The following is a 9,957-nucleotide window of genomic DNA, read 5'->3' on the forward strand; positions in this document are numbered from 1 at the left end:
CCCACCAAGAGGGCAGTGGGCAGAGCAGAGTGGTTGTTAGGGACACAGACTTCGGATTCAGGCCAACCTGAGCTCTGATCCCAGCTCTGTCCTTAAGGGCCTTGCAGGGGATCTCATTTTTCTGAGCTTTAGTGTCCTAGCCTGTGAACCCGTAATAGAGGGTACGGCAGACTCAGTCCAGCCCCTGCACACAGTGGGTGCTTGATAAGTGGCGGGACTGGGACCGTGTCATTGTCTTTGCTAATAGTATGAAAAGCCTCCTTGCCCATCTTCATTTTTCCTTGTCCAAAGCTGAATTCTTTTTGATTAAAAAATAAAATAAACATAGGGGCTCATTTGTCTGTCTGAAACACTAATTTGCCTATTTTGCATAAATTTGCATGCTGGATTATTTGGGCCTGACCTTCTAGTGTTTAAGGCAAAATTAATTAAGAGTCTCCTGCCACTGTATGTAAACCTCATATTAGGGGCGATGACATATCAAGTGCCTGATACATTGAAACTAATCGACTTAATTCCATCTCAGATTAGACAGAAAACTCACCTGCAGACCTGCTCACTAGCCCTTAGAGAGAGAGGGAGAGAGCGAGCCAGAAAGAGCAGGTTTAGCAGGGTAGGTGCAAGCCAGGGCCCCCCCGGGACTGCTGACAGCTCCTTCCCATCCTGCCCTGGACCACAGAGGGCCTCGCTCCTTAAGGCGGCTCAGGTTAGCGCCCAGCCCACTGAAGCACAGGAAACCATATCCCATGGCTCAGTATGGGCTAGCCTGTCAGTATCTGTTCGGAGCCTGGCACAGAGGGCACTTCATTACTTGCCTTTGCATGCATTTATTGAGCATTAACTATATGTAAGGTCTCTTGTTAGGAGTTGGGGCTGATATAAAGAATTCGATTAATTTCTGCCCCAAGGATCTCATTTGGGAATAAGATGGATAATTTTTTTAAAAAAACAAAATGCTTTTTCATGGAAAATTCTAAACATACAAAAAGAGACCGAATGGTATCAGGAACCTCCGTGAACGCTGCGTCAGCGCTATCACCCCACGGCCCGTCTCGCTTCACCTCTACCCTGTTTGCCATGTCCTGTCCTGCACACTTAGAATGCAGCAGGAAGAACCACGGGACAGGGTCCCCAGGCAGGAGGGACGCCAGGGGCGGCAGGGGCAGAGAGCGGAACCTGAGCCAGGCCTTCAGGACGGTGGGCGGTGGCCATCAGGAGGGCATCAGGGCGTCATGAACGCAAGTTTTCAGGCTGAGCCCAGAAGCTGACCTGTGCACACGGGCACTGAGCGACCAGCGTGGCCAGGAGGAAGGATCATCTGAACACACACTCATTTCCCAGCAGCCCCGCTCCTTTGACTCCTGTTTTTGAGCACATAGGACACTGTCCCACGGGTGACTTCCGTGGGCAACTGGGGCTGATGGCGACTCAGAATAGCGGCCGTTCGTTCGAGTCCGTCTGCAGTTGCCCTACGCCGCACGCAGGCTTTTACCTTGAGTGAATTTACCGAGTCCTGCGTTGCTCAGCGGACGAGCCCAAGTCTTTAGACTCCCCCGTCATGTTCCCCGTGAGCGACACGTGCGCCCCAGAGGCAGCAGCCTTTAAGAGGCAGTGGGTATCCCTTGAAGAACTGCACCCTCCAGATGTTACTAGCCGGTCATCCTGCCACCCCAGGCGGCCCGGAGGCTGCCCCAGCCCAGGCCCTCTCCCGCCAGCCCTGCCTGGCCCAGCCTGACAGGTGCACAGCTCTGCTGGGGAGCCCCCAGACGCCTCCCACGGAGGGTTCCTCAGCGGCCCCGCTCCCAGGTAGCCGCCGTCTGGCCCCCACTGGGGGGAGAACGCCAACGGCCAGTGAAATATGAGCTGCCGAGTGACAGCAGCTGCGTCTGGAGTGGCCTCAGATCCTATAATTACATCTTCCTTTATTACCGCTGCTAATGGCCCTCCAGGTCGGCAGAAACGATAATAAATTAACAGATTATGAACTCCACTTGCCACAAATTACGTGCTCTTTTTTTTTTTTTTCTTTCTTAAATTCTAGGAGCTCATGCTGTCAGATCACTGGGGGATGGGGGCTTGGGACAAGCCTGAATGTTATCAGATCAGTTGGTGCAGATAAAGCAGCTTTGGGGGGGAGGGCAGCAGAGCTCCAAGTGGGAGACCTGGGGAGATGGGCAGGGGCAGCCAGCTTGGGCAGGGCAGGACCTCAAAGGGGCAGTGCGAGATGCCCAGGGGCCTGGGCCACACCGGCCTCTCTCAGCAGCAAGCCCTGGCCCAGAATTGCTGAATGCTTGATGGAGGAGGAGACCCAGCCCAGCAGAGAAGAGCAGAAGTGGAGGGTGCTTGGCTGAAGGGCAGGGAGGAGTGCTTCAGCCCTTCGTTTGGGTTTAAATAAAAGAATATGTGCTTCTAGTAAAGCTGTCAGATGTGACAGAGGGATGGATATTATTTCTTAAACATCCTTCTGGGAATTTCCTGTGCGTGTATAGCCACCGTGTGTGTGTGTGTGTGTGTGTGCACGCGCGCGCGTGTGTTCTCCCCCACACCATAGGACCGTTCTTTGACACTGCTTTACATCCACTCCTTTCATTTAATTATATAACATCTAATTATGTTATATAAAAATGCCCTGGTGGTAGGCACTGTACTAAGTGTTCCACACATTAGCTCATTTCATCCCCATAGTCCCATGAGGAAAGTATTGTTGTTGTTATTCCCATTTTACAGAGGAAGAAACTGAGTCACACAGAAATGGACATACCCAGGGTCACAGCCAGTGGCCAGCAGAGCTAGGATTCCAACAGACAGTCTGGCTCTGGTGTCTGTGCCCTTAATAGTTACGTCTTCCTACGCTCTTGGGTATCTTCCCACACCCACAAAAACAGTTCTACCTCATTCTTTCTGGTGGCTTCTAATGTGCCATTCACTTAGCTAATAATTACGTTTATATAGTAATTACATGTATCACATTAGTTACATTTAGGTTGTTTCCTGGTTGGGGGTCATTACAGACTCATCTAACAAACACCCTTTCCCATTTATCTCTGTGTTTACAGGACAAATTCCTACCGGTGGACTTGATAGGTTGAAGGGAACAAGCCTTTTGTTTTATGCTTGATTTAGTTTTATTTTGGGAACATCTTAAGTATGGACAGGTTCAAAAGCCAAAACTAGATAAAAATGTGCCCACAAAACCCTCCCCTCCATTCCTCCCACCCTCCTCCCCTCCATCGCCTCCTCTCCTTTCTCCTGGAGCTGTTACTTTTCATTTTCCCTTCTAGTGTTTCTTTTTTCAGGTACTAGAAAATCTTTGGGCTCTTTCAAATATGAGACTATAGCGCATATTTCTCCCCTACCTTGCACAAAGTGAAGCAGCCTGTGTATAGTATTCAGCACTTTGGAGAGGACATTTGGATTTGCAAAGCTCCTTCCAGCTCCTTTTGAAGGAGGAGAAGTCAGGGCTGGGTCCACCAGCAGAGGAGGTCTAACCTTGGAGGGAGCCACAGACTCTCAGAGGCGCCGTTTCCCTTCCTCCCACCACCTGCTCTGCGCTTCCCCCAGAGGGCAGGCCTGTTTCTGGCTTGTACACAAGGGGCAGAGGCGGTGAAATCCGAGCTTGTGTCTAAAGGATGGAGAGGGTCTCACTGAGTTCTTTGTGGGTTCATTTTCTTGTCACCCAGGAGCCAGGGCCCAGTGACATTTGTTCATTCTACTCTGCTAGGAATATGCACTGGGCATCTTCTTTGTCCCAGGCCGGGCACTGGGCAGCGGGGGCAGGAGGATGGGCAGCACAGGGCAGCCCATCTCAGCAAACCCCCCCCCCCCCCCGGTGTGCTCACCGGCAGCACCCTCAACACCCCCTTGGGAGCCCCTCACCCTTCGGGGCTCAGCCTCCCGCACTTTCCCGCTTGGGGCACGTTCGCCCATGGTGTGTTCTCAGAGCCCCTCCATCTCTCTGGCCCTCCGAACTGTCCTAACCGTGAGATCCCAGCAGAGCTCGGGGCATGCCTTTGCCTCTTGACGGCGAGCTTTTGCACACGGGGGCCAGTTCTGGGTCGAGCTCGCCGTTGTGTCCACAGTGCCTGGCGCTTAGCGGGTGCCCAGTGAGGATTTGCGGAACGAATGAAGAGACAGAAGCACGCTGTTGACTCTAGGGATGATACCTGCGTGATGGGCCTCACGGGGGTCTTTCCTCCTTCCTTTCCAGAAGCCCCCCTCCTCCCTCCCCTCCCTTTTTGCCACCTTCCGATTCAATTGTCTGTCAATTTCGCCCCATCCGCCTCCGACATCTTCCCTCCCGGTCTGTCTGCTTCCAGGGCAGCCCCCCACGTCCCCGTGGGCACACACCCTCATGAGCCGGCTGATTGGGATCTGTTAATTAATGTCGCCCAAGGCTTCTCCCGCTCAGAGGCCCGATAAGGGAAATTGGATGTCCATTCTCTCTGCCTTTTATTACCTCCCAGCTGTCCCTGCCGCCACAGGCTGCCACACAGCCCCTTGCGTGCCGGGATCTAGACAACACGCACGCACCTGGCCCCCCGGTGCCACAGCCTCTCCCCGAGGAGGCACGTCGGTGCAGGCCCGCCCCTGTCTGTCCGTGTCATTGCCCAGCTGTTTGTCAGTCACCCACGGATGCTGGCAGCCAGGTGATGAGCCAAGGCCAGGGGTGTACAGATCGCACTCAGGAACCATGATGACTGGACTGAGAGGCTGCTCCCTAGCAGAGGGGGACCCGCCCGGTTGAAGGGGCTTCCACCCTGGAGTGCCCCCTAAAGTTGAACACTCGTGTGCTGGTTGGAAGGGGAACAGTGGGGTTTAGACTCAGGGGACAGCAGGGGAGAGTAGGACAGACTCCATGGAAACCCAGAGCGATGGGCCTGTCCAGGAGCTCGGGACCACCCCAGGCCTCCAGCCATGCCCAGAAGGGAGAGGAGAGTCATGCTAACAGCATGCTAATAACAGAAACAGGAATAATAACGACCAGCTCAGGCATCACCCTTGCTCAGGCTCGCTGGGTGCCGACGGTGTGGGGAGTGGAGCTGGGTGCTGTCCGTGCACCACGTTTTTACCCTCGAAGCCCCCATATCTGCACTGTGCCCACACAGGGTGAGGTGCCAGGTCAGCAAGTGAAGTAGAGGCCCACCCACATAGGCAAACTCACCCCCAGAAATCCCCTCCTAGTTGCCCGTGACGCGTGGTGCAAAGGGCTTTGTGGATGCTCGTTCTTTCCTTCAGTCTGGCATATGGTTAGTGCGGCGGCCAATCGCTGAGTTTCTGGCTGAAGTTACCACCTTGTGTTTAGTGACTGAGATGTTTGAATCAACTTCCCCCTCCCGCTCCTCTTCTTCCTCCTCCTCCTCCCTCGCCTACTTTTTCTCTACCCTCCTTCTCAAGTCAAGATGTTAATTGTTCGTGCCTAAGTCAAGTGCAGGTATAATGCAATTCCAGATACTATTCTCATTTCGTAGATGAAGACTTTTCATCTCATCATCAATAACGATTGTATGAGCTCAGTGAACACAGTGTATATTCCACAGTCATTGTCTCATTTCGACCTCAATGTGAGTCTGAAGCGGGTGCTACAGGTCTACCCATTTCATAGAAGAGGACACTGAGGTTTGGGGCAGTTAACACAGCTTTCACATGGTCAGCCTACAGCTAGGAAAGGGGAAGTCAGGATTCAGGCCCAGGCAATCTCCCGAGCACGTTGGACAAGACGGTGACATAATTCTGGAGCCATCCCCCTTGCTGACCTCCTTTCGCTCTGGAGTAAGCATCCTTGCTAGCAAGGAAGGGGAAACTCCCATGATTCTAAGCTTACAGAATGCAGGACAGCTTGGGTCATTGTTAGGTGGAGAGTGATGGCCAGGGCAGCAGGGGTCTGACCCCAGGAGGATAGGCTGCCTGTGAGAAAGTGCCCTCTGACCCTGTAGGCTCTTGAGCTCTTAGCCCCAGGCTGCAGTCACTGGCGGGGTGGGGGGTCATCACTGGCTGGGAACAGCTGAGTCCTTCCTGGTTGGACCGTTGGGTCAACACACACAGCTGAGACTCTGCACTGAGGATCAGGTGTCACTTTAAAACACCAAAACCTCCCCTGGTTGAGCAGAGAGAGGAATCTGGAAAGTCCCCTGGGGGGAGAGGACCCTGTTCTGCCGCCTTTCGATTCTACGGTGAATTTAATAACTCCTTAAATTACAGATGCATTTAATTAATCAAAAAACTTCTACAGACATTCGAAAAAGAGCATAGAACTAACAGTAATAGTGATAACAACTGTCAACATTGACTGAGCTCTTGTTGTGTAAGTCTTTCCCATGAATTCCCTGTCTGACTCATTGACCAAGAGAAGGACAAGGAGTCCAGCCGGTATAGAGGGAGGGGCAGGATCCAGAGGTGCCCAGGACCACCTCCTCCAGCCAGCCCACCTGATTGCTGCCGCCCTCCTTGCCTCTTCTTCCCACAGGCTTCTCAAACCTCTCTCTCGGGGACCAGATGAGCCTGCTGCAGAGTGCCTGGATGGAGATCCTCATCCTGGGCATCGTGTACCGCTCGCTGCCCTATGACGACAAGTTGGTGTATGCCGAGGACTACATCATGGACGAGGAGCACTCCCGCCTCGCGGGGCTGTTGGAGCTCTACCGGGCCATCCTGCAGCTGGTGCGCAGGTACAAGAAGCTCAAGGTGGAGAAGGAGGAGTTTGTGACGCTCAAGGCCCTGGCTCTGGCCAACTCAGGTAAAGGCGGGTGTGGGACCCACAGAGGGAGCTTCAAGAAGTCTCGTTGGGCCCAGGGAGCACAGCTCTGGGGACCGTGAGCAGGGCCACCATGAAGGGGGGATGGCGTGAAGATGCCGGAGCTTCTAGTCACCAAAGACGGCAGGGGTTGGCGTGGAGCTGAGAGGGTGGTGATGAAGACCAGCAATAGGCAGCTGCCCTGGATTTGCAGGGCACTAGACTCGGCTTCTAATGTCTAGCCCGACACACTGGTTAAGGACACAGATTCTATAGCCAAGTTGCTAAGAGTCAAATCCTGCTTCGACCACTTGGGCAAGTCACTTCCCTCTGTGCCTCATTTTCCTCATCAATGAAATGGGAACAATGAAGAGTCCCTACCCCACCAGACTATGGAAGGGATTTGTTTATATATGATTATATTATACTCAACAACATGCCCGGTGCATAATAAGTGTTCAACCTGTTAAATAAATTAGCTATGAACTTACTTAATTCTTACACACAATCCTATGAGCAAGGTTCTCATGATTTTAACCCCATTTTACAGATGTGGGAATTGAATAACTCCATTTTACAGATGTGGGAATTGAGGCCTGGGGAGGTGAAGAAAATTGCCCAGGGTGACACTGTTAAGGGGTGTCAGAGCTAGGACTCGAACCAAAGTCCTCTGATTACAAAATCAACCCCCAGCTTATGACTCTCCTTGAATCTCCCAATCAAATTGCTCAGGTACAAGAGAGAAAAACCTGCCCAACTGAGTTGTCTGGACTGTCATTAAAAAGGAGGCTTCCAGGGGCTCCTGGGTGGTTCACCCGGTTAAGCGTCCGACTCTTGATTTCAGCTCAGGTCATGATCTCAGGGTCCCTGCGTCTGGCTGTGTCCTCAGTGGGAAGTCTGCTTGAGGATATTCTCTCCTCCCTCTGCTCCTGCCTCTGCTCTCTAGCTCTCTCTCTCTAAAGTAAATAAATAAATCTTAAAAAAAAAAATTTCTTTAATTAAAAAAATAAAAAGGTTTCACTCCATTCCTTTAGCCCCTTCCAGCTTCTGGTTGGAATCTCTGGGGAGAGGGGCTGGGCATTGGCGATGCAGGTGAGTGAGCTGAAATGTATTCTGTCTCCACGGTTAGGGAGCGTCCCCACTGTGCCAAGTGGGGGGGGGGGTGGAGAACGCAGGAGAAAGTCAGGCTCCCTGTCCTAAAGAGAGAGTGTCAGGCCATTTTGCTATAGGGCAGTGTCTGCTCAAGTCTGGGTCAGAGGGACCCAGGTTCAAATTACAGCTCTGACACTTAGTAGCCGTGTGACGTTGGGCAAGTTGGCAACCTTCCTTAGCCCTGTCCTTGGGTATGAAGTGGGGACATCCCGGTACCTCCTCCAAGCACTTTGCTATTAAATGATCGACTGAAGATAAAGCACTTAGCCCAGTGCCTGGCCTAGAGGAAATGTTCAATAAATATTAATTATCATCATTACTATTAATATTAGAGGAAACAAAGTGTTATCAGCACAGGGAAGAGGGAGAGCTAGTTCCCAGGTGGAGACAGTACAAATAGGGTAACCAGCCGGTTTGCTTGATACGATCGTGCTTTCAGTGAAAGTCCTGTGTCCCGGGAAACCTCCGTCCCTGGCAAACCCAGACAGTTGGTCCCCCTAACAAATAGCTTCATAGAGAATGCAGGGGATGCTGCAGATACCCTGCTCAGCCCCCCTTTACTGGGTTAGTGCTCCCATGCCCCAGCTGCTGAGTTTTGCTGCTAAGAGCTCCTAGCTGCCCCCTTCACCAAGACCTCCCCTCACCTGCCTTGCCTGGAGAGTTGAGTACGGTGGCACCTTCAGCCAGTGGTGACCCACACAGGGGAACAAAGGCTGGCTCCTGGCAGCGTGGGATCAGAGCTTTGCATGGATCAGGCCAAAGCCAAGGCCATGTCCTCACCTTGCTTGCTCCCACCCCCACCGTATCCTGCCTCCCTCCCTCCCTCCCTCCTGAAAGCACGTCCTCCAGAAGCCCCGTGCACCTGAACCCTGGTTTTGGGCTCTGCTTTTGGAGAACCTGATCTAATCCAGAGAGGCAAGCCTTTTTTTTTTTTTTTTTTAGTTTAATTCCCTTTTATTAATAAACAAATGCAAAATAATAATGAAAATTTTCACAGGCTTCTATACAGACCATTTACATTTTAAGATTCCAAAGTGGTGGCGTATTCTTCGTGAGAGGATGCTAGTCCTGTTGGGTTTTTAAAAAGTGGTCTTAAATTTACAGAATAATGGAGCAGATGGAGCGACAGTTCTATGCCCCCATCCCACCCACATCTACCACTTGCATCCACCTCCTCCCTGTAGTTTCCCCCATTGTTCATATCTTGTATTGGTATGGTAATTTGTTGCAATTAATGAGCCAATATTGATACATTATTACGAACAAAAGTCCCTAGTTGCCATTAGGGTTTACTCCTTGTGTTGGTGTGGGTCTGTAGATTTGACAAATGGGTAGTGACAGAATTCCCCATCACCTCCCCTACAGAGCAGTCTCACCCCTCGTGAGCCTGTGCTCACCGACTCTGAGGGAAGCACCGGGACCAGCCCTGCAGAGGGGCTGGGAGTTGGCGTGGGCGGAGGGAACACGGTGGCAGCAGAGGACACGGAGTGGGAACAGCAAGACCAGCAAGGCTGCCAGGCCTTGGAGGGCACGTCCTTGATTTTAGGCTCTCCTGACGTTTCTCACCTGACGTAGAGCTCGAGCTGGCCCATGCTGGGGGAGGAGAGTGAGGAGGTGGGAGGCCGCTCAGCGGTCACCTCCTCCCCACCGCTGCACATCAGGCTGTGCCGGCTTTCAGATGGCTTTTTAGGTTAGCTGGCTGCTCTTGCTCTGCTCTCTGATCTCACATGTACACACACACACACGCACACAGACACGTGCATGTGCTCACACGTACACGAAGACGTGTGCACACAGACACGTGCACATGCTCACACACAGACATGTACACATAGACACACGCACATGCTCACACACGATGTGCGTACACACAGACACATGGGCACGTGCTCATGTATACACACGAAGACATGCGTGCACACATACAGGCACGTGCTCACACAGACATGCGTGCACACATACAGGCACATGCTCACATGTATACACACGAATACATACATGCACACATACAGACACGTGCACACGCTCACATACATGCATGCACACAGACACGTGCACATGCTCACACATACACA

The 9,957-nt window shown here is 52.3% G+C and overlaps 1 protein-coding gene across 3 annotated transcripts in view; it reads left to right on the forward strand.

The window, feature by feature from the left end:
• ESRRB (estrogen related receptor beta) overlaps window positions 1-9,957 on the forward strand; it is a 52,692-nt gene that overhangs the window by 39,590 nt on the left and 3,145 nt on the right. For all 3 annotated transcript variants that reach the window (XM_032404628.1, XM_032404627.1, XM_032404626.1), the window contains one exon: window positions 6,464-6,733. In XM_032404628.1, coding sequence (XP_032260519.1) covers window positions 6,464-6,733 — 270 coding nt within the window. The remainder of the gene's footprint in view (window positions 1-6,463; window positions 6,734-9,957) is intronic.

Source organism: Phoca vitulina, unplaced genomic scaffold, assembly GCF_004348235.1.
Source record: "Phoca vitulina isolate PV1807 unplaced genomic scaffold, GSC_HSeal_1.0 scaffold7, whole genome shotgun sequence".
In the NCBI taxonomy this organism is placed as follows: Eukaryota; Metazoa; Chordata; class Mammalia; order Carnivora; family Phocidae; genus Phoca; species Phoca vitulina.